Source organism: Cherax quadricarinatus, chromosome 89, assembly GCF_038502225.1.
Source record: "Cherax quadricarinatus isolate ZL_2023a chromosome 89, ASM3850222v1, whole genome shotgun sequence".
In the NCBI taxonomy this organism is placed as follows: Eukaryota; Metazoa; Arthropoda; class Malacostraca; order Decapoda; family Parastacidae; genus Cherax; species Cherax quadricarinatus.
In genome coordinates this window covers 189,498-215,106 of record NC_091380.1, presented here as the reverse complement: position 1 = coordinate 215,106, position 25,609 = coordinate 189,498, and the positions used below count along the sequence as shown (strand labels likewise).

Below are 25,609 nucleotides of genomic sequence, written 5' to 3'. Positions count from 1 at the left end.
TTTAAATTTATGCTATGCTAAAGATTATTATTTTCAAAACTGATCAGATTTCCAATCTTTGATTATTTATAAAGTGCGGTGTACGCCATCATAAGAACACCATTTTATACATGCTAGCTGAATAAAAATCTTGCATAAAGATCACCGAATTAAGCCGGCCAATAATCTACAAGCATTTATTTACAACATATTTATCATATGTCTAATAGCAACTGCGAGAAAATATATCAGTAGAGTTTATTCAATGCTAAGACTTATTCTCTCCATAATTTCAATTTAACATTCAGGGTTAGACTAAATAATTGTAAGTTCACTGACAAAGAAAAAAATAAAAGTTAATATCTATTTACAATCAAATTTCTGCTTAAATACTTTTAGACCAAAATTTGGTGTTCAAAAATTAATATGGCTGGGAAAAAGTTTTAAGCATTTTTTATTTTATATGTTCTTATTAGTACAAAACAAACTGAACATGTCTAGGTTATTCACTGCTGCTTAGCACAAGAAAACTGATGTTTTGTGGATTTATACTAGACATTATTCAAGTTTTTTGGCTCTACTTGCAGTTACTTATTAACTTACTTGTGTGACATACAAGTACAATATGAGGTTATAATACATTATACAGAACGGATGAGAATCAGTAAAATGAGAATGTTTTTTCAATCTCTCGCCTGAACAAGTTACCCAAAGATTAATTAACTCATTTTCCTGACATTTTCCTATATAACGAAGTGTTAAGTAATCTTGAATACAAAATTATATTCTGATCTGGACAACAGTTCTGTTGACTTATACAGTATTTTAAAATGTTTCTTGAGTGTTCTGTCATGAAAGAAACACAAACATCACAGCTCAATAAGTAATACCTATCAGGGAAATATTTATAATATATTTAACATTAACCAGGAAAGGTATTTACACTGCACAATATTTATATCTATGTCCTCACTAGCCAAAGAATTAATGAATGTTAAAAGTGATTGCTTGTATTAACACACAACTAATAAATGAGTTATGTTCCTGTTTTTCTGTTTATAAATGACTATAAACTAATAATATCATTACAAACAACTTGTTTGTATAAAGCGCAATAGTGCATTTATAGGTATTTATTTAAGTGAGGCACTAAACCTGTGTGGGTGAATCAAGGCAAGCAATGATAGAGATTAATTCTCAGTTCAGTAATGAAGATAGAGTCATGCTGTGTATAATGGATGGTTCCGTCTCATAACTCATGGTACTGTGGCTCGGACGTTGTCTAATTTTAATTTCTTCCTAAATACATTGTTTGTAAATGTGGCTATTTCTAACTTGGGAACTAAATATAGTGGTGAATGATTCAAACATTCATGTCACATTACACTAGACAATTATAAAATGAGTTTAATTTCTGTACAGAAATCTCATTCCCATAGACATGTACTGGTGCTGAAAACTGATATAACATTTTCTGCCTTGTTTAATAATTACAATATAACATTTAACATGTTAACCCGTAAACGGTCCGAACAGATCTACGTTCACATGTGTAGTGCTACAAAAGTAGATCTGTTTTTTTTACACATTTTCAAATGTAAAAAAACAAAAAGATCTATTTTTTTACATACTTTCAAATGTTGAAAAAACGTATATATACGTTTGGAGCGTTTACGGGTTAAACAAATACACTGTACACACAGCTTTACTCTGCGTTTTCAGTTTTTTATATTTAATAAAAAAATTCACCTAGGTACACACACAAATGAAACAGAGTTAACACAGCAAGACCTATTAAGCAGTTGAGTCAGGTAATATTACTATTATAGTCATGGCAGACTCGTATTTTTCAAAATTATCTGGACAAACACCAAAATGACTGAATATGTAACAATTCATGGATCTCAGTCTTGTAGAAACCTGTCAGGACACTAGACAGTACTACATGTACACAACCTGTCAGGACACTAGACAGTACTACATGTACACAACCTGTCAGGACACTAGACAGTACTACATGTACACAACCTGTCAGGACACTAGACAGTACTATATGTACACAACCTGTCAGGACACTAGACAGTACTACATGTACACAACCTGTCAGGACACTAGACAGTACTACATGTACACAACCTGTCAGGACACTAGACAGTACTACATGTACACAACCTGTCAGGACACTAGACAGTACTACATGTACACAACCTGTCAAGACACTAGACAGTACTACATGTACACAACCTGTCAGGACACTAGACAGTACTATATGTACACAACCTGTCAAGACACTAGACAGTACTATATGTACACAACCTGTCAAGTCACTAGACAGTACTACATGTACACAACCTGTCAAGACACTAGACAGTACTATATGTACACAACCTGTCAAGACACTAGACAGTACTACATGTACACAACCTGTCAAGACATTAGACAGTACTATATGTACACAACCTGTCAAGACACTAGACAGTACTATATGTACACAACCTGTCAAGACACTAGACAGTACTATATGTACACAACCTGTCAAGACACTAGACAGTACTATATGTACACAACCTGTCAAGACACTAGACAGTACTACATGTACACAACCTGTCAAGACACTAGACAGTACTATATGTACACAACCTGTCAGGACACTAGACAGTACTACATGTACACAACCTGTCAAGACACTAGACAGTACTATATGTACACAACCTGTCAAGACACTAGACAGTACTATATGTACACAACCTGTCAGGACACTAGACAGTACTACATGTACACAACCTGTCAAGACACTAGACAGTACTATATGTACACAACCTGTCACACAGAAATGCTAACAGAAAAGATTTAATCTATACAGATTTTTAATAGATGAGTAATATTTTTTCTTAACTATTTGCCTCTTGCAGACTGCTGCAAATGCAAATGACCCAGCACAGCATTCAGGTGTTGGCGATCAACTCACTTCCATATTTGATACAAAAACTGTTATATTAAGCTTACTCTAATCACTCTCATCATTATCATTACTGCCTCTGTTTAATGGTCTTCTGGTGTCATCGTCAGAGCCATAAATCACATCTTCATCAGAATCATTTACCATGCTAAATGCTGGATTATCCTTCATGATGTGAGTTTCTGAAAGAACAAGTCAATGCACTCATTACCAATATTATGTGACAATAATGTACCTAATTTGCATTAACTCTAAAGACAAAAGATAAATACAGTGGACCCCCGCATAACGATCAGCTCCCAACGCGACCAATTATGTAAGTGTATTTTTGTAAGTGCTTTTGGAGGTGTATTTTTGGGGGTCTGAAACGGACTAATCTACTTCACAATATCTCTTATGGGAAAAAATTTGGTCTATAACGGCACCCAAACAGACTTCTGGATTGAAATAATATTGTTATGCGGGGATCCACCGTAATCTATTACTATAAGCTAGAATAAATACATAATACAGTCCTGATAGTAACTATTTTAAACATGTGTCAGCAGCCGCAGACAAATACAATAAGTTTTTGTACAGAATAATAATTATACACAAATAACCTGCACATACCTGGAGGATGTTCTGGGGGTCAATGCCCCCATGGCCCAGTCCATAACCAGGCCTTGCAGTGGATCTGTGCCTGATCAACCAGGCTGTTACTACTGGCAGCACACAAACTGACATATGAACCACAGCTTGGCTGGTCAGGTACTGACCTTAGGTTCCTGTCAAGCTCCCTCTTGAAGACAGCCAGGGTTATACCCCTTATGTAGGCTAGGAGGCAGTCGAGTCTTGGGCCCCTGACACTTATTTTGTTTTCTCTTAGTGTACTCATGGCACCCTTGCTTTGCATTGGGGGACGCTGTACCACATGCCGAGTCCTTGGTTTCATGAGGAGTGATTTCTGTGTGCAGATTTGGGACTAGTCCCTCTAGGATTTTCCAAGTGCATATTATCATGTATCTTTCTTGCCAGTATTACAAGTAGTACAGGTCAAGGGACTTCAACCGTTCCCAGCAATTGAGGTGCTTTATTGTACTTATACATGCAGTGAAGTTCTCTGTATATTCTCCAAGTCTGCAATTTTGCCTGCTTTGAAAGGGGCCTAGAGAGAACCAGCAATTTGAAAAGAATCATCATTGGTTTCGCATCCCTAGTTTTGAAGGTTGTTATTATCTAGTCTATCATTTTCTAAGCAGATGTGGTAGAGACATTTTTTTTTCCAACAAACTGGCTGTATCCCACCAAGGTAGGGTGGCCCAAAAAGAAAAACGAAAGTTTCTCTTTTTAAATTTAGTAATTTATACAAGAGAAGGGGTTACTAGCCCCTTGCTCCCGGCATTTTAGTCGCCTCTTACAACACACATGGCTTAAGGAGGAAGAATTCTGTTCCACTTACCCATGGAGACAACAGGAAATAAACAAGAACAAGAACTAAAAAGAAAATAGCAGAAAACCCAGAGGGGTGTATATATATATATGCTTGTACATGTATGTGTAGTGTGACCTAAGTGTAAGTAGGAGTAGCAAGACGTACCTGAAATCTTGCATGTTTATGAGACAGAAAAAAGGACACCAGCAATCCTACCATCACGTAAAACAATTACAGGCTTTCATTTTACACTCACTTGGCGGGACGGTAGTACCTCCCTGGGTGGTTGCTGTCTACCAACCTACTACCTACTAGACATTGCTATGATTTTTAAAAGTGAGATTCTTTGACATTATCACTTCCAGGTCCTCCACATTAGTTTTTCACTTTACTGTGTGGTTGGAATTTGTTTTATGCTCTGATCCAGTTTTTATTTCCTTGAGTTTTCCATAGTGGAGCAACTGAAATTTGTCCCCATTGAACTTCATAATGTTTTCTGAGGTGCACTGAAAGACTTGGTTAATGTTCACTTGGAGATTTGCAGTGTTCTAAATGGATAATGGTGTGAGGCAAATTCTGATATCAGCAAAGGAGGACACAGTGCTGTAGCTTATATCTCTATGTCAGATATGAGGATGAGGAAAGGAATGAGAGTGAGTACTGTGCCTTGTGGAACAGAGCTTTTCACTGCAGCTGCCTCTGACTTTACTCTGTTTACTATTACTCTTTGTGTTCTATTTGCTAGGAAGTTATAGATACATCTACCCACTTTTCATGTTATTCCTTTATCATGCGTTTTATGTGCTATTACATCATGATCACACTTATTGAAGGCTTTCACAAAGTTCGTGTATACTACATCTGCATTTTGTTTGTCCTCCAGAGCATCCAAGACCATGTCATAGTGGTCCAGTAGCTGTGAGAAGCAGGAGTGACCTGCTCTAAACCCGTGCCGCCATGGGTTGTGCAACTGATGGGTATCCAAGTGGTTGGTGATCTGTAATTCTTTGCAACTACTTTACTGCCACCTTTGTAGAGTGAAGTTGTGTCCATTATTTTTAGTGACTGTGGGATGACCCGTGTCTATGCTCCCTCTCCATAGAATATTTAAGGCATGTTGTGACAAATGGTCAATTAAAAAAGAATTACAAATTATTTCAAACTGATTCAAAGATCTTCAGTTTGTGGATGGGCTAGGACAGGCTAGGATAAGTTAATTTGTTATATTTTTTTTCAACAAACCAGCCATATCCCACTGAGGCAGGGTGGACCAAAAACAAAAACGAAAATTTCTCTTTTTAAATTTAGTAATTATGCACAGTGGAACCTCGGCTTACGAGCGCCCCACCATACAGGTTTTTCAGGATACGAGCAATCGCTAGGTCATTTTTTGTTTCCGGATACAAGCAAAAATTCAGGATGCGAGTTTCCCTCTCAAGGGAGGTTCCTTGGCACTGGTGTGGGGTTCTTGATCCAGGGAACTGTATCTGTGTTCCAGTTCCCTAAATTAAGCCTAAATACCTTCCATCCCCTTTCCCCCACAGGCACTGTATAATCCTATGGATTTAGTGCTTCCCCATTATAATATTCAGTGAGTCAGTCAAGTCAGTAAATCAGTGTCAGTCAAGTCAGTAAATCAGTCAAGTTAGTAAGTCAGTTAAGTCAGTAGATCAGTCAAGTTAGTAAGTCAGTTAAGTCAGTCAGTCAAGTCAGTAAGTCAAGTTAGTAAGTCAGTTAAGTCTAAGTCAGTCAAATCAAAAAGTCAGTTAAGTTAGTCAGTCAAGTCAGTAAGTCAGTCAGTCAAGTCAGTAAATCAGTCAGTTAAGTCAGTTAGTCAAGTCAGTAGGTCATTCAGTCAAGTCAGTATCAGTCAGTTAAGTCAGTAAAGTCAGTAAGTCAGTCAATCAAGTCAGTAAGTCAGTCAGTCAAGTCAGTAAGTCAGTCAGTCAAGTCAGTAAGTCAGTCAGTCAAGTCAGTAAGTCAGTCAGTCAAGTCAGTAAGTCAGTCAGTCAAGTCAGTGAGTCAGGCAAGTCAGTAAAGTCAGTAAGTCAGTCAGTTAAGTCAGTAAGTCAGTCAGTCAAGTCAGTAAGTCAGTCAGTCAGTCAAGTCAGTAAGTCAGTCAGTCAATTCAGTAAGTCAAGTCAGTCAGTCAGGCAAGTCAGTCAGTTAAGTCAGTCAAGTCAGTTAAGTCAGTCAAGTCAGTAAGTCAGTCAGTCAAGTCAGTAAGTCAGTCAGTCAGTAAAGTCAGTAAGTCAGTCAGTTAAGTCAGTCAAGCCAGTAAGTCAGTCAGTCAAGTCAGTCAGTCAGTCAGTCAGTCAAGTCAGTAAGTCAGCCAGTCAAGTCAGTAAGTCAGTCAGTAAGTCAGTCAGTAAATCATTCAGTCAAGTCAGTAAGTCAGTCAGTTAGTCAGTCATTCATTCATTCATTCAGTCAGTCAGTCAGTCAGTCATTCAATAAGTCAGTCATTCAGTAAGTCAGTCAGTCAAAACACAAAAATCAAACACAGCTAGCTTGTAGGAGAGAAGTAGAACTGAACATGTATTCACGAAAGCTGCGATGGTGGTGTAGGGAGTGTCGGCGGATGGCAGTGCACCTCGCCGTGGAAAGCTGCTATGGTGGTGTAGGGAGTGTCGGCGGATGGCAGTGCACCTCGCCGTGGAAAGCTGCTATGGTGGTGTAGGGAGTGTCGGCGGATGGCAGTGCACCTCGCCGTGGAAAGCTGCTATGGTGGTGTAGGGAGTGTCGGCGGATGGCAGTGCACCTCGCCGTGGAAGGATTTCTCTCATGTTTTGCTTACATTTTGTGCAGTTATTTTTCCAAATTTCTTTTTTCTAACCATGGGTCCTAAGAAAATAAGTGCAAAGGACATTGCTGAGATGAATCGTGATAGATAAATAAGCCACAGAGTTGATATTAGCGTCATATTCAAGCATTTTGTCCTGCCTCCTGAGAGCAAGAATTCCGCTGGAACGGATTGATGGCATTTCAATTAATTTCAATGAGGAAAATTGACTCAGCATACAAGCAGATCGGGATACGAGCAAGGTCACAGAATGGATTAAACTCGTAAGCCAAGGTTCCACTGAATATACAGGAGAAGGGATTACTGGCCCCTTCTTCCCAGCATTTTAGTCACCTCTTACGACACGCATGGCTTACAGAGGAAGAATTCTGTTCCACTTCCCCATGGAGAAAAGCTGTTAATACTATATATAAATACAAAATACTCACCCATTAAAGCTCTTTCCGATGGAGAATAGACATAGGCCATTGCAAAGAGATACAGATTAAGGAGGCCATAAAATGCCATGAACTGCGCGGAGGAGTCGTAGTGCGTGGAGAGTTGGGCTACAAAATTATCTTCGAGAATGCCAACTCCAAACCTCAGGACAGTGATGGTGATGCTGACACACAGCACGACTAACATCAGCAGTGTCATAAACTTGAGCCGTAAGTCTAAAAGAGTGAAGATAGAATGGTATTCATTAATGACAAATAAAGGTAAACATATATAGGTAAATGCAGAAACCCATTTTGAAGCAACAAAAACTAACAATAAAAAAAAAGGGTTGTGTATTTTAGAATTTTTTTCAACACACTGGCTGTCCCACACCAAGGCAGAGTGACCCAAAAGAGAAGAAACATTTTCATCATCACTCCATCACTGTCTTGCCAGAGGGGCACCGATTAACAGTTCAAAATTGCAACATATCTCACCCCTCGTTCAGAGTGCAGGCATCGTACTTCCCACCTCAGGACTCACGTCCGGCTAACCAGTGTCCCTGAATGTCTTCATAAATGTTACCTTGCTCACACTCCAACACTACATTAAAGTCACAAAAACCACTTGCATCCACTCACTCCCACCACCAGGCCTCCCACCACCAGGTCTCCCACCACCAGGCCTCCCACCACCAGGTCTCCCACCACCAGGCCTCCCACCACCAGGCCTCCCACCACCAGGCCTCCCACCACCAGGCCTCCCACCACCAGGCCTCCCACCACCAGGCCTCCCACCACCAGGCCTCCCACCACCAGACCTCCCACCACCAACCTCTCACCACCAGGCCTCCCACCACCAGGCCTCCCACCACCAGGCCTCCCACCACCAGGCCTCCCACCACCAGACCTCCCACCACCAACCTCTCACCACCAGGCCTCCCACCACCAGGCCTCCCACCACCAGGCCTCCCACCACCAGGCCTCCCACCACCAGACCTCCCACCACCAACCTCTCACCACCAGGCCTCCCACCACCAGGCCTCCCACCACCAGGCCTCCCACCACCAGGTCTTCCACCACCAGGCCTCCCACCACCAGGCCTCCCACCACCAACGTCTCACCACCAGGCCTCCCACCACCAGGCCTCCCATCACCAGGCCTCCCACCACCAGGCCTCCCACCACCAGGCCTCCCACCACCAGGCCTCCCACCACCAGGTCTCCCACCAACAGGCCTCCCACTAACAGTCCTCCCACCAACAGTCCTCCCACCACCAGGCCTCCCCCTCCCAACCAGCTACCCCACCAATGGCCTCCCATCACCAGATTCTGCAGCTCACAGTTATTAAATTTTAACAGAGAATTTCAGCTAAAACACGAAGTGTTATAGCAAATTTTACTGTATAAAAATGCAATTATAAAATATATCCTAAAAAAAAAAAAGCAAGCCAACACCTACCAAAATATGGCATAGCTCTGAGTTCACTGTAAGCCGTGACGATTAAGAAGATGAGATACAGCACATACAACGATCCCATCACCAAGAAAAATATCTTGAATTTCTGAAAGGAAAATTTGCAGACTCGTGAGAAAACTGGATTTGTAATAATGTTGGTAGAATTACCGACAATATGTAAAGTAAAAGGACACAAGTGCAACTAATGTGACATTTTATTGTGGCAACGTTTCGCTCTCCAGGAGCTTTGTCAAGCTCCTGAAGAGCAAAACGTTGCCACAATAAAATGTCACATTAGTTGCACTTGTGTCCTTTTACTTTACAAAACTGGATTTATCGGAAGGGAAGAGTAAGTTTATTCAGGTATACACAAATACAGAGATGATCATACATAGCAGCATATGTGTAGAGAACCTGGGATAACACAAAAAAGTCAGTGACTTATTTCCATTGGGAATCTTTGAAGAGAAGCTGTAGTTCCATTCACAGGAAGTCTCTTGAGGCCAGTCAAGGGCTCTTATTCCAACAAATTGGAGCTAACCTCCCCTCCCTTGGATCAAAACTGCTTATCAAGCACTCCAAAGGAGTTTATGACCCTTAACCCTTTGACTGTTTCAGGCCCCTCTCTGAAACTGTCATTCTATGTCGCTCAATTTTTGAAAAAAAAAAAAATTATTGTTTCTTATGAAATGATAGAGAATCTTTTCCCGATGGTAATGACACCAAAAGTTCGAAATTTGGTAGAAAACTCATGGAATTATGCTCCCGCGAAGTTAGCGGTCTCGGCGACATATGCGTATCGGCGATTTCACCGACTTTGAGCCCTATTTTCAGCCAATTCCATTGTTCCAGTTGACCAAACTCATAGCTATTTCTTTAGAACTCCATTTTATCTATCAGCTGAGTACAAGAAACCTCCCATTTACTAATTTGGACTACCCAATATAGTGGTCAGAAATTGGCAATTTGGCCAATTTCACGCAAACTAAAAAAGATGCCAATTTCAAAATAGGGTCCAGAATAAACAAGGTAGACATTCGTGGCACTAAAATAACATATGCTCTGTTCATTAGTCACATCTCTAGGCCCCTCTTATATTATTATTGCTTTCTATTTTGATTTTTTATTCATACAAAAAAATACAAAATTTACTGTTATGCAGACTACTGCATTATTGTAAAAATGGTATAAATAATATCAGTGCACTAGTGAAAGAATATTAGACTCCCCAGATGTGTATTGGACGTGTGGTGTGATTTATTTACTCCTGAACATTGGTAAAAATTGAACATTTCCGCTACTTTGAGCTCAGTTTCAAGGTCGTTTTCATTGTCAAAGTAATGAAAATCATCTCTATTTCTGTAATATGTTTTCCATTTTATCACCTAAGACCATGAAAACGCGAATACAACGATAAATACTATACGAAAATACACCTCAAAGTCGGCGTTTTATTCCAAATAAACGATCAGTTTTTTTTTCTCATTACGCATTGTGTGCTGCAGGATTTTTTTTATGTGGTGCACACTGACCACACAGACCCATTCTCTCACATGTGGGCCTACCAGATTTCTCCCGCTTGATTTGAAGCCGCTAGAATTATTGAGTATATATACGTCAGAAACATTGGCTCGTAAGACGTATTTATACATCGAAAACAGTCAAAGGGTTAAGGTTTTACAATCCCCCATATAAGCAACTATTGTAGCTTCTATTCCTTGGATAACAAAATATTCATCTTTCGTCGGATATTATTTCAAATTTTCTTAAGTAATTGCAAAGTACTGGTTTTATACACTAAAAATTATTGATTCCATTAAGGTGCTCAAGTTGGGAAAGCTTAGGTGATTAAGTTAGGAAAGCTTAGGTGATCAAGTTAGGAAAGCTTAGGTGATCAAGTTAGGAAAGCTTAGGTGATCAAGTTAGGAAAGCTCAGGTGATCAAGTTAGGAAAGCTTAGGTGATCAAGTTAGGAAAGCTCAGGTGATCAAGTTAGGAAAGCTTAGGTGATCAGTTAGGAAAGCTTAGGTGATCAAGTTAGGAAAGCTTAGGTGATCAAGTTAGGAAAGCTCAGGTGATCAAGTTAAGAAAGCTTAGGTGATCAAGTTAGGAAAGCTCAGGTGATCAAGTTAAGAAAGCTTAGGTGATCAAGTTAGGAAAGCTCAGGTGATCAAATTAGGAAAGCTTAGGTGATCAAGTTAGGAAAGACAAGTGTTGTGTAGCAGTAACTATTATGCAATAAGTCTCCTGTCTTTAATCTTCTCAAAGTTCTGCCTCACATAACTACTCACATTCCTACCTACACCATATATTACACTATACAATAAACAATTGTATAGAATACAATAGAAAGCAATATGGAATAAAATATAGAATACAATATGCACATGCAATGTATAATCTGCATTACAGTGGTACCTTGGGATACAAAATTAATTCATTCCAGAAGGCTGTTCGAGTGCTGATACTGAACGAATTTGTTCCCATAAGGAATAATGTAAATTAGATTAATCCATTTCAGACCCCCAAAAATACACTTACAACAGCACTTACATAACTGTTCGAGTTGTGAGTTGTTCGTATCCCGAGGTACCGCTGTATTTAAGATACAGTGGACCCCCAACTTACGATATTAATTCGTTCCAGAAGGCTGTTCAAGTGCCATTACTGAACGAATTTGCTCCCATAAGGAAAACAGTGAAACCTCTACTTGGGAGTTTAATCCATTCCATGACCGTGCTCGCAACTGGATTTGCTCTTTTGCAGAGTCAATTTTCCTCATTTAAATTAATTGAAATGCAATTAATCCGTTCCAATGGAATTCTGTGCTTCAATAATTTTGCTAATATCAAATCTACGGCTTATTTATCTATCTCACTTCATCTAATATGACATAATAAACAATATAAATAACATAGAAACCTGATATATATACTCTAAAATTAATAAAATATGTAATTCATGTAGTGGTATGAGCGGTGTCGGCGGCCGACGAGTGTTTGTCTGGAGACAGGACAAAATACTTCTTGAATAATTTCACTAATATCTATCACAGTTCATCTAATATGATATAATAAACAATATAAATAACATAGAAACCTGATATATACTCTAGAATGAATAAAATATGTAATTATATATGTGGCGGCGGCGGCCGACGAGAGTTTGTCTGGAGACAGGACAAAATACCCTTTGAATATTTCACTATCATCAACTCTATGGCTTATTTTTTCTATCACAGTTCATCTAATATGAAATAATAAACAATATAAATAACACATGCCATTATGTAACAGGTGGAGGCAGTCACAACCGCTCCCTCTATGTTGTGGTAAACACTGCCATCTAGTGACGGCCTTTTGAAGCCGTCTATTATATTATTATATAGTACATTATTATTATATACGTATTATTATTATATTCTTTCTTTCAACACACCGGCCGTATCCCACCGAGGCGGGGTGGCCCAAAAGGAAAAACGAAAGTTTCTCCTTTTACATTTAGTAATATATACAGGAGAAGAGGTTACTAGCCCCTTGCTCCCGGCATTTTAGTTGCCTCTTACAACACGCATGGCTTACGGAGGAAGAATTCTGTTCCACTTCCCCATGGAGATAAGAGGAAATAAACAAGAATAAGAACTAGAAAGAAAATAGAAGAAAACCCAGAGGGGTGTGTATATATGTGCTTGTACATGTATGTGTAGTGTGACCTAAGTGTAAGTAGAAGTAGCAAGACGTACCTGAAATCTTGCATGTTCATGAGACAGAAAAAAGGACACCAGCAATCCTACCATCATGTAAAACAATTACAGGCTTTCGTTTTACACTCACTTGGCAGGACGGTAGTACCTCCCTGGGCGGTTGCTGTCTACCAACCTACTACCTTGATATTATTATATGTACTATTATATTATTATTCTTATTGTATTATATTATTATTCTTATTGTATTACATATATTATTATTCTTGACTCACGAAATCGTAATGACACGATTGCAAACAAACCGTACCATGGGCGGGATTTGAACCTGCGGTCAGAGAGTCTCAAAACTCCAGACCGTCGCGTTAGCCACTGGACAGTCTGGAGTTTTGAGACTCTCTGACCGCGGGTTCAAATCCCGCCCGTGGTATGGATTATTATTCTTATTGTATTATATTATTATACGTACTATTATTATTATACAGTGGACCCTCGACCAATGCTGGCATCGTATAACGTTAAATCCGATTAGCGATACATTTTAACGCAAAAATTTTGCCTCGACTAGCGCTAAAAAACTTGACCAACACGATTCGTTCCGTTCGAGACGCGTCCACATGTGGCCTGAGCGTGCCTCACTTGTCCCGTGGGTGCCAGTGTTTACAAGCCAGCCACCGCAGTCGCATCCAAACATACAATCGGAACATTTCATATTATCACAGCGTTCTTAGTGATTGCACCTGCAAAATAAGTCACCATGGGCCCCAAGAAAGCTTCTAGTGCCAACCCTACAGCAAAAAGGATGAGAATCACTATGGATATGAAGAAAGAGATCATTGATAAATATGAAAATGGAGTGTGTGTCTCTGACCTGGCCAGGTTGTACACAAAACCCCAATCATCCATCGCTACTATTGTGGCCAAAAAAACGGCAATCAAGGAAGCTGTTCTTGCCAAAGGTGCAACTATGTTTTCGAAACTGAGATCGCAAGTGATAGAAGATGTTAAGAGAGTATTATTAGTGTGGATAAACAAGAAACATACAGCAGGAGATAGCATCTCTCAAGCGATCATATGTGAAAAGGCTAGGAAGTTGCATGACGATTTAATTAAAAAAATGCCTGCAACTAGTGGTGATGTGAGTGAATTTAAGGCAGCAAAGGTTGGTTTGAGAGATTTAAGAATCGTAGTGGCATACATAGTGTGATAAGGCATGGTGAGGCTGCCAGTTCGGACCACAAAGCGGCTGAAAAATATGTGCAGGAATTCAAGGAGTACATAGAGGCTGAAGGACTGAAACCTGAACAAGTGTTTAATTGTGGCGAAACAGGCCTGTTTTGGAAGAAAATGCCAAGCAGGACCTACATTACTTAAGAGGAAAAGGCACTCCCAGGACATAAGCCTATGAAAGACAGGCTTATTCTGTTGATGTGTGCTAATGCTAGTGGTGATTGCAAAGTGAAGCCTTCACTGGTGCATCACTCTGAAACTCCCAGAGTGTTCAGGAAAAACAATGTCCTCAAGGCTAATTTGTGTGTGCTGTGGAGGGCAAACAGTAATGCATGATCAATAGGGACTTTTTCTACAACTGGTTACACCATACATTTGCCCCCACTGTGAAAAATTACCTCCTGGAAAATAAACTGGACCTTAAGTGCCTCCTGGTACAGTGGAACCTCAAATTTCGAACTTAATCCGTTCCAGGAGCTAGTTCTAAATTCGAAAAGTCTGAAATTCGTAGCAATATTTCCCATAAGAAATAATGGAAATACAATTAATCCGTTCCAGAAACCCAAAAATATTCACAAAAAAATACATTTTATAGAGATTAATTATAGTTTTACATACACACAACAAATACTATAGTCTTTAATTATGTATAGTAATATAAAATAATATTTTTACTTACCTTTATTGAAGTTTGGTGATGGCATCTGGAAGATAGGGAGGAGGAGAGAGGGAGTTGGGGTTATTGTTTGGAAGGAGAATCCCCCTCCATGAGGACTTCCGGTATCAAAACCCTCTCTGGGGTTGCTTCCCTTCTCTGTATTTTAATGCCACTAGGACCAGCTTGAGAGTCATTGGACCCCAGTCTCACAAAGTAACTGTCTACAGTCCTCTGTTTCTGTCTCACAAAATAACTATCCACAGTCGTCTGTTTCTGTCTCACAAAATAACTGTCCACAGTTGTCTGTTTCTGTCTCACAAAATAACTGTCCACAGTCGTCTGTTTCTGTCTCACAAAATAACTGTACACAACCATCTGTTTGTCTCACAAAATAACTCCACAGTTGTCTGTTTCTGTCTCACAAAATAACTCCACAGTCGTCTGTTTCTGTCTCACAAAATAACTGTCCACAGTTGTCTGTTTCTGTCTCACAAAATAACTCCACAGTCTCCTGTTTCTGTCTCACAAAATAACTGTCCACAGTTGTCTGTTTCTGTCTCACAAAATAACTGTCCACAATCGTCTGTTTATCTCACAAAATAACTCCACAGTCATCTGTTTCTGTCTCACAAAATAACTCCACAGTCATCTGTTTCTGTCTCACAAAATAACCGTCCACAATCGTCTGTTCGTCTCACAAAATAACTCCACAGTTGTATGTTTCTGTCTCACAAAATAACTATCCACAGTCGTCTGTTTCTGTCTCACAAAATAACTCCACAGTCATCTGTTTCTGTCTCACAAAATAACTCAACAGTTGTCTGTTTCTGTCTCACAAAATAACTGTCCACAGTCGTCTGTTTCTGTCTCACAAAATAACTGTCCACAATCGTCTGTTTGTCTCACAAAATAACTCCACAGTTATCTGTTTCTGTCTCACAAAGTAACTGTCCATAGTCGTCTGTTTCTGTCTCACAAAATAATTGTCCATAGTCGTCTGTTTCTGTCTCACAAAATAACTGTCCACAGTCCTCTGTACATCCTGGCAAGCTCAACAAGTCTCACTCCAATCTCATACTTCTGTATTATTTCCTTCTTCACATCTATGGTGTTTCTCACTTTCTTTACCACAGGGGTACCGCTAGCAAGTTTCTTTGGGCCCATGGCAGCTTATTTCACAGCCCTACAAGCACTAAACACAATTAAATAATCGTAAAATGTGTGAATGAGATCGCAGGTTAGTGTTCACTCAAGCATAAACAAAGTTAGACTGCTCACGGCGCCTGCGCGGGGACGCGGAGAGAGCGAGCCAGTGGACAGGTCCCATACCCGGCGGTCCGAAAATAGGGGCGCGTTCGATAATAGGGACACAGTTTGTCCGAAAAAATGGTCTTATTTTCGAAACGTTCGATTTTTGAGGTTCCACTGTATTAGACAATGCTCCTGGTCATCCTTCAAACTTGGCAGAGTGACTTTCTGGGGACATGAGCTTCATCAAGGTCAAGTTTTTGCCTCCTAATACCACTCCTCTCCTGCAGCCCATGGACCAGCAGGTCATTGCAAACTTCAAAAAACTCTACACAAAAGCTATGTTTGAAAGGTGCTTTGTAGTGACCTCAGAAACTCAATTGACTCTAAGAGAGTTTTGGAGAGATCACTTTAGCATCCTCAATTGTGCAAACATTATAGGTAAGGCTTGGGAGGAAGTGACTAAGAGGACCTTGAACTCTGCTTGGAAGAAACTGTGGCCAGAATGTGTAGACAAAAGGGATTTTGAAGGATTTGAGGCTAACCCTGAGAAGCCTATGCCAGTTGTGGAATCAATTGTGGCATTGGGGAAGTCCTTGGGGTAGGAGGTTAGTGGGGAGGATGTGGAAGAGTTGGTGGAAGAGGACAATGAAGAACTAACCACTGATGAGCTGCAAGATCATCTTCAACAGCAAGAGGCCAGACCTGAGGAAACTGCTTCGGAGGAGGGGATAGAGAAATTGAAGAAGTTGTCTATTTCAAAGATTAAGGAAATGTGTGCAATGTGGCTTAAAGTGCAAACCTTTTTTTGATGAAAATCACCCTCAGACAGCTACTGCAAGCCGTGTTGGCAACCTGTACAATGACACTGTTGTGAACCACTTTAGGAAAGTCATAAAGGAAAGAGAGGTACAGGCCTCTATGGACAGATATGTTGTGCAACAGAAGTCCAGTGACTCCCAAGCTGGTCCTAGTGGCATTAAAAGAAGAAGAGAAGTAACCCCAGAAAAGGACTTGCCACCTCAAGTCCTAATGGAAGGGGATTCCACACTCTCCCCTCCTCCCATCCCATCAAGCATCACCAGATCTTCAATAAAGGTAAATGTCATGTAATTGTACATGTCTTCTTCAGTTTGTGTGTATTAAAATTAATATTTCATGTGGCAAAAATTTTTTTTCAATACTTTGGGGTGTCAGGAATAGATTAATTTGATTTCCATTATTTCTTATGGGGAAAATTAACTCGACTAACGATGAGCTCTCAGGAACTGATTAATAGCGTTGGTCGAGGGTCCACTGTACGTATTATTATACATATTATTATTTTTATTATGTATTATTATTATTATTACAATATAAATAACTTGTAATTTTTATTCACACAAAAAATATAAGATTTACTGTTATGCCTTATTGCAATAATTGTATAAATAATGTCAACCCATTCACGACTGCATACTGGAATGGACAGTGACGTCATTTGTTTACTCTTGAACATAGCCAAAACAATCGAACATTTCTCCTGTGTTGAGCTCAATTTCAAGGTACTTTTCATTGTGAAAGCTATCAAAATCATATCTATTTCTGTAATATATCTTCCATTCTATCAAATGAGACCAAAAAATGAGAATACAACCATAAAAACCATACGAAAATACCGCTAATTGCTGAGAAGTGAACTCCATTATTTATGCTTAGATTTCTTTCATTTTTGGTGTACGTTAAGAAGCATCTTTCCATCATACACTGCCCAAGTTTCAATAAGATAGTCCAACAAACAAATGAGATACAATTCCCTAGATCAAGAGCAAGAGTCCCTCACCAGTGTCAAGGAACCTGCCTTGAGGTCTGCTCGCTTATGGAAATTTTGTTCGTGTATGGAAACAAAAAATCAACCCATCGCCTGCTTGTATTTGGAAAGTAGAGGTTCCACTGTATCGTAAATTAGATTAGTCCATTTCAGACCCCCAAAAATACACTTACAAAAGCACTTACAAAAATACACATAATTGTTCGAGTTGGGAGCTGATTGTAAGTCAGGGGTCCACTGTACTTTCGTAATACAGTGGAACCTCAGATTTCGTAAGTCCTAGTTTGTATGTAAAACTATATAATTATTCTCTATAAAATATATATTTTGTTAATATTTACCATAAGAAATAATGTAAAACCAATTAATCCATTCCAGGCACCCAAAAATATTAACAAAAAAAATATATTTTACAGAAAATAACTATAGTTTTACATAGAAACTAGAGCACACAAAAACTTAAAATTACTTATTTTTAAAGTTGGTCAATAACATTGGAACTTAGTTATCTGATTCAAAACCCAGACATCCACCAACAATGCTCAAACAAAATTATCTAAAAACTGTATTTATCAGGGGTATAAGTCTTTCTTTCAATGTACCAGCCGTATCCCACCGAGGCGGGGTGACCCACCGAGGTGAGGCGGCCCAAAAGGAAAAACAAAAGTTTCTCCTTTTAAATTTAGTAATACAGTGGACTCCCGGTTAACGATATTTTTTCATTCCAGAAGTATGTTCAGGTGCCAGTACTGACCGAATTTGTTCCCATAAGGAATATTGTGAAGTAGATTAGTCCATTTCAGACCCCAAAACATACACGTACAAACGCACTTACATAAATACACTTACATAATTGGTCGCATTGGGAGGTGATCGTTAAGCGGGGGTCCACTGTATATACAGGAGAAGGGGTTACTAGCCCCTTGCTACCAGCATTTTAGTCGCCTCTTACGACACGCATGGCTTACAGAGGAAGAATTCTGTTCCACTTCCCCGTGCATAGTGATATAAATATGAGGATTTAAATATTTCATGGAATGATTAAGATAAATGCTTTGCAATTCTGAAAAGATTATTTTAAATTTTATAGAGATAATATCCAAATTCATCTAATAAAAAGGGACTAGAAAGTTATCAGATATAACTTTTAGTAATAAGTTAGTTGCAAACTTGTTGTGGTTTAGCGCACAGGAAAATAATGTCATCACCATGCTGAATTGTGGATAAAAAAAAATCAGACAAATGATTGATGAAGCAGAAAAAGTTTTCCCAAAGAATAAATAATTTTTAATTTCGTCCATGCTAAAGAAACTGACCTGGAAATGGTTAGTTTCTAAAGCTGCAGAATACAATGGATCCCGCAGCTCATTGTATTTTTGCAGAGCTGCCATTACAACTGCCGTCAGCCATAACAAACCAACAATACACAACTTTGGCAAATAAAATGACATAAACGAACGTTCATTCTGGAAAAATGTAGAATTGACACATTAATGATAAATATTCAGAGATTAGTGAGAAGTCAGCATATTAAAGACAATATATTTTTGTTCAGGATTCTTATTTAACATTATAGTCAGGAAATAATCTTAATAATGTTTAAAGCTCAGAATAAAATTCACAACTAACCAGTGGCGGCTCGTAGCACCAGTAATGCCTATATGTACTATCGTACCGCATCAAACTTCTATTTTTAATACATCTCGTTTCAACAAAAAAATGAAAAATTCGCTTGTAAATACATTGAAAACAACATACGACAGATTTTCACTGTAATATATTTGTCAGCTGCAAATTATTTTAGCATAAGGTTGATGAAGTCATACATCTGGCAGTGAGCATTTGGGGGGACTGCAGTTCTGCAGCTCCTATGGATGAGCCACCACTGTAATTAACCCACAATTAGGAGAAGAAACGTTGGATGATCTTTCAGTCTGTCTTCAACCATTATCAAATTACAACTAAAAAGTGTATCCTCTCAGTTTCCTCTGTAAATTGTGAATGTGTTGTGAATTGGTCTAGTCATGGTATTACGACTTATATTCACCTCAGAATGAAATGTTTAACTGAGCACTAAAACACCCACCTGTCGGAGGCCATGGTACACACACAGCCAGAAAAGTAGAAGGGCACACAAAAATGTGACCTGGAAGATTGTGTCCACTAGAGCTGGTACCCACGAAGCCATTAAGAATGTCATGGGGAACAGCGGGTCTGTAAAAAGATATTATTTTTATCGGCACAATGCAAAAATTCAATTTCAACATCTTCAACACACTTATGCATTTATTCTAGCTTCCCTTCTCTACAAAAATATGGTTAATGCAGAATCTTTCTCTATTAAATCGATGACATGCAAGACGTCTGTTCTTGGAACACGTCCTCCTATTAACTGAGGGACATTTGCAACATTGTGAGTGAATCTAACAATTAACAAATGCTTTTCAATTTCACGTCATTTTAAGATTTTCACCTTAAAATGTTACTCACCATTATATAACAAAAGAAGTGGAAGAAGCACAGACATCCACTTCTGTTCAATGGACCAATCATATACTGCATATTTTCGAAGACTGTGGGCCAGCCAACACTGTTAATCAAAATAAATATTAACCCTTATGCAATATGTAAAGCTGTTGCACATTAATACTTATTAACAATATATTTTAAATATCCAGTAATGTTAAAACTTATTTACTCTCAAAAACATTAGGACTTCAGTTTTTTTTGCATTACCCATTAAAGTCTGTGGAAATTCCAGCCGGTCTATTGTCCATAAAGCTTCAGCTGAAAATGCATGTACCAAGTCTCTTTACTTTTCCCCAGTACAATACTTAAAACATTGTCCAATAGCAGAGATCCTTCATTGTTCTTTCCTTACTGTTCAATTCTGACAACCATTTTTTTTTAATTTATGTTATTATTTGCACACCTTAACCCTTTCAGAGTTGGTCCCATTGTACTATGACTGAGACACAGGTCAGTCCCATAGTACAACAGTGTGCGCTCAGCTCGCTGCAACACCATTACTGGTATAAAACACCAACTTTATGGTATATTTTCATATGGTTATTATGGTTGTTTTCTCGGTTTCTTGGACTCATTTGATAGAATGGAAGATATATTACAGAAATAGAGATGATTTTGATTAGTTTCAGGATTAAAAGTAGCTTGAATATGAGCTCAAATTAGCAAAAATGTTTGATTTCTGCCAATATTCCAGATTACACAAATTGTCACTTGTCCAATACACATCCAACTGGTTGGTCTAATATGTGTCCACGAATGCGATGACATTATTTATACAATTATTACAATTATCCAGTAGTCTGCATAACAGTAAATTTTCTGTTTTTTTTTTTTTTTGTGTGTGTGAATAAAATTCAAAATGGAAAGCAAGTGTAATAAAGGAGAGGCCTGGGGACATAACTAATGAACAGAGAAAATGTTTTTTTAGTGCCAGGCATATCTACAATGTTTATTCTGGACCCTATTTTTAAATTGGTCATTTTTATATTTTGTGTGAAATTGGCCAAAGTATCGATTTCTGATCACTTTATTGGGTGGTTAAAATAAGTAAATGGGCAGTTTCTTGTACTCAGTTGATAGAATACAGGGAATACTAGCAAAATAGCTATGAGTTTAGTCAACTGGAAGAATGGAATTGGTGGAAAACAGGGCTCAAAGTAGGCGAAATCCCCGATGCATAAATATCGCCAAGACCACTAACCTTGCGAGAACATAATTCCATAAGTTTACCACCAAATTTCATACTTTTGGTTTCATTACCTTCGGAAAAGATTCTCTATCATTTCACAAGAAAAAATAATTTGTTTTTTTTAAATTCTCCGACCCTGAGAGCAAGCTTTAGATCAGGGGGTTCCGACCCTGAGAGCAAGCTTTAGGTCAGGGGGTTCCGACCCTGAGAGCAAGCTTTAGATCAGGGGGTTCCGACCTTGAGAGCAAGCTTTAGGTCAGGGGGTTCTCCGACCCTGAGAGCAAGCTTTAGATCAGGGGGTTCTGACCCTGAGAGCAAGCTTTAGGTCAGGGGGTTCTGACCCTGAGAGCAAGCTTTAGGTCAGGGGGTTCTCCGACCCTGAGAGCAAGCTTTAGGTCAGGGGGTTCTGACCCTGAGAGCAAGCTTTAGGTCAGGAGGTTCTGACCCTGAGAGCAAGCTTTAGGTCAGGGGGTTCTCCAACCCTGAGAGCAAGCTTTAGATCAGGGGGTTCTGACCCTGAGAGCAAGCTTTAGATCAGGGGGTTCTGACCCTGAGAGCAAGCTTTAGGTCAGGGGGTTCTGACCCTGAGAGCAAGCTTTAGGTCAGGGGGTTCTGACCCTGAGAGCAAGCTTTAGATCAGGGGGTTCTGACCCTGAGAGCAAGCTTTAGATCAGGGGGTTCTCCGACCCTGAGAGCAAGCTTTAGGTCAGGGGGTTCTGACCCTGAGAGCAAGCTTTAGGTCAGAGGGTTCTGACCCTGAGAGCAAGCTTTAGATCAGGGGGTTCTGACTCTGAGAGCAAGCTTTAGGTCAGGGGGTTCTGACCCTGAGAGCAAGCTTTAGATCAGGGGGTTCTGACTCTGAGAGCAAGCTTTAGATCAGGGGGTTCTGACCCTGAGAGCAAGCTTTAGGTCAGGGGGTTCTGACCCTGAGAGCAAGCTTTAAATCAGGGGGTTCTGGCCCTGAGAGCAAGCTTTAGGTCAGGGGGTTCTCCGACCCTGAGAGCAAGCTTTAGGTCAGGGGGTTCTGACCCTGAGAGCAAGCTTTAGGTCAGGGGGTTCTGACCCTGAGAGCAAGCTTTAGATCAGGGGGTTCTGGCCCTGAGAGCAAGCTTTAGGTCAGGGGGTTCTCCAACCCTGAGAGCAAGTTTTAGGTCAGGGGGTTCTGACCCTGAAAGGGTTAAAATGCAAGTTTCTGAAAATATGTCAGTGGAAGACAGGTTGAAAGATCAAAAATGGATCACATACAACAGAATGTACACTTACAAAAAATACAAATAAAATATAAATCATAAAATAAATATATTTATAATGAAAATTGCAGTCATATCTTCAAATATGATAAAATTTATACAAGACTTATAAACTTATACGAGGCTTATAAACTTATACGAGGCTTATAAACTTATACGAGGCTTATAAACTTATACAAGGCTTATAAACTTATACGAGGCTTATAAACTTATACGAGGCTTATAAACTTATACGAGGCTTATAAACTTATACGAGGCTTATAAACTTATACGAGGCTTATAAACTTATACGAGGCTTATAAACTTATACGAGGCTTATAAACTTATACGAAGCTTATAAACTTATAAGAGGGTTATAAACTTATACGAGGCTTATAAACTTATACGAGGCTTATAAACTTATACGAGGCTTATAAACTTATAAGAGGGTTATAAACTTATAAGAGGGTTATAAACTTATACGAGGCTTATAAACTTATACGAGGCTTATAAACTTATACGAGGCTTATAAACTTATAAGAGGGTTATAAACTTATACGAGGCTTATAAACTTATACGAGGCTTATAAACTTATAAGAGGGTTATAAACTTATACGAGGCTTATAAACTTATATGAGGCTTATAAACTTATACGAGGCTTATAAACTTATACGAGGCTTATAAACTTATACGAGGCTTATAAACTTATAAGAGGGTTATAAACTTATAAGAGGGTTATAAACTTATACGAGGCTTATAAACTTATACGAGGCTTATAAACTTATACGAGGCTTATAAACTTATACGAGGCTTATAAACTTATACAAGGCTTATAAACTTATACGACGCTTATAAACTTATACAAGGCTTATAAACTTATACGAGGCTTATAAACTTATACAAGGCTTATAAACTTATACGAGGCTTATAAACTTATACAAGGCTTATAAACTTATACAAGGCTTATAAACTTATACGACGCTTATAAACTTATACGACGCTTATAAACTTATACAAGGCTTATAAACTTATACGACGCTTATAAACTTATACAAGGCTTATAAACTTATACGAGGCTTATAAACTTATACAAGGCTTATAAACTTATACGAGGCTTATAAACTTATACAAGGCTTATAAACTTATACGACGCTTATAAACTTATACAAGGCTTATAAACTTATACGAGGCTTATAAACTTATACAAGGCTTATAAACTTATACGAGGCTTATAAACTTATACAAGGCTTATAAACTTATACGACGCTTATAAACTTATACAAGGCTTATAAACTTATACGAGGCTTATAAACTTATACAAGGCTTATAAACTTATACGAGGCTTATAAACTTATACAAGGCTTATAAACTTATACAAGGCTTATAAACTTATACGACGCTTATAAACTTATACGAGGCTTATAAACTTATACGAGGCTTATAAACTTATACAAGGCTTATAAACTTATACAAGGCTTATAAACTTATACAAGGCTTATAAACTTATACGAGGCTTATAAACTTATACGAGGCTTATAAACTTATACGAGGCTTATAAACTTATATGAGGCTTATAAACTTATACAAGGCTTATAAACTTATACGAGGCTTATAAACTTATACGAGGCTTATAAACTTATACGAGGCTTATAAACTTATACAAGGCTTATAAACTTATACGAGGCTTATAAACTTATACGAGGCTTATAAACTTATACGAGGCTTATAAACTTATACGAGGCTTATAAACTTATACAAGGCTTATAAACTTATACAAGGCTTATAAACTTATACGAGGCTTATAAACTTATACGAGGCTTATAAACTTATACGAGGCTTATAAACTTATACGAGGCTTATAAACTTATACGAGGCTTATAAACTTATACGAGGCTTATAAACTTATACGAGGCTTATAAACTTATACGAGGCTTATAAACTTATACGAGGCTTATAAACTTATACGAGGCTTATAAACTTATACGAGGCTTATAAACTTATACGAGGCTTATAAACTTATATGAGGCTTATAAACTTATACAAGGCTTATAAACTTATACGAGGCTTATAAACTTATACGAGGCTTATAAACTTATACGAGGCTTATAAACTTATATGAGGCTTATAAACTTATACAAGGCTTATAAACTTATACGAGGCTTATAAACTTATACGAGGCTTATAAACTTATACGAGGCTTATAAACTTATACGAGGCTTATAAACTTATACGAGGCTTATAAACTTATACAAGGCTTATAAACTTATACAAGGCTTATAAACTTATACAAGGCTTATAAATTTATACGAGGCTTATAAACTTATACGAGGCTTATAAACTTATACGAGGCTTATAAACTTATACGAGGCTTATAAACTTATACGAGGCTTATAAACTTATACGAGGCTTATAAACTTATACGAGGCTTATAAACTTATACGAGGCTTATAAACTTATACGAGGCTTATAAACTTATACGAGGCTTATAAACTTATACGAGGCTTATAAACTTATACGAGGCTTATAAACTTATACGAGGCTTATAAACTTATACGAGGCTTATAAACTTATACGAGGCTTATAAACTTATACGAGGCTTATAAACTTATACGAGGCTTATAAACTTATACGAGGCTTATAAACTTATATGAGGCTTATAAACTTATACGAGTCTTATAAACTTATACGAGGCTTATAAACTTATACGAGGCTTATAAACTTATACGAGGCTTATAAACTTATACGAGGCTTATAAACTTATACGAGGCTTATAAACTTATACGAGGCTTATAAACTTATACGAGGCTTATAAACTTATACGAGGCTTATAAACTTATACAAGGCTTATAAACTTATACAAGGCTTATAAATTTATACGAGGCTTATAAACTTATACGAGGCTTATAAACTTATACGAGGCTTATAAACTTATACGAGGCTTATAAACTTATACGAGGCTTATAAACTTATACGAGGCTTATAAAC

The 25,609-nt window shown here is 38.4% G+C and overlaps 1 protein-coding gene across 1 annotated transcript in view; it reads right to left on the bottom strand.

Moving 5' to 3' along the window:
* The window catches only part of LOC128697163 (transmembrane protein 181), a 54,741-nt gene that overhangs the window by 9,420 nt on the left and 19,712 nt on the right, over positions 1–25,609 (bottom strand). Inside the window, exons 6-11 of the mRNA XM_070104038.1 lie at positions 20,168–20,267; positions 19,764–19,891; positions 18,994–19,143; positions 9,033–9,135; positions 7,584–7,808; positions 2,986–3,120 (exon numbers count right to left, since the gene is read on the bottom strand). Of these exons, the coding sequence (XP_069960139.1) occupies positions 2,987–3,120; positions 7,584–7,808; positions 9,033–9,135; positions 18,994–19,143; positions 19,764–19,891; positions 20,168–20,267 (840 nt within the window). The 3' untranslated portion in view covers position 2,986. The remainder of the gene's footprint in view (positions 1–2,985; positions 3,121–7,583; positions 7,809–9,032; positions 9,136–18,993; positions 19,144–19,763; positions 19,892–20,167; positions 20,268–25,609) is intronic.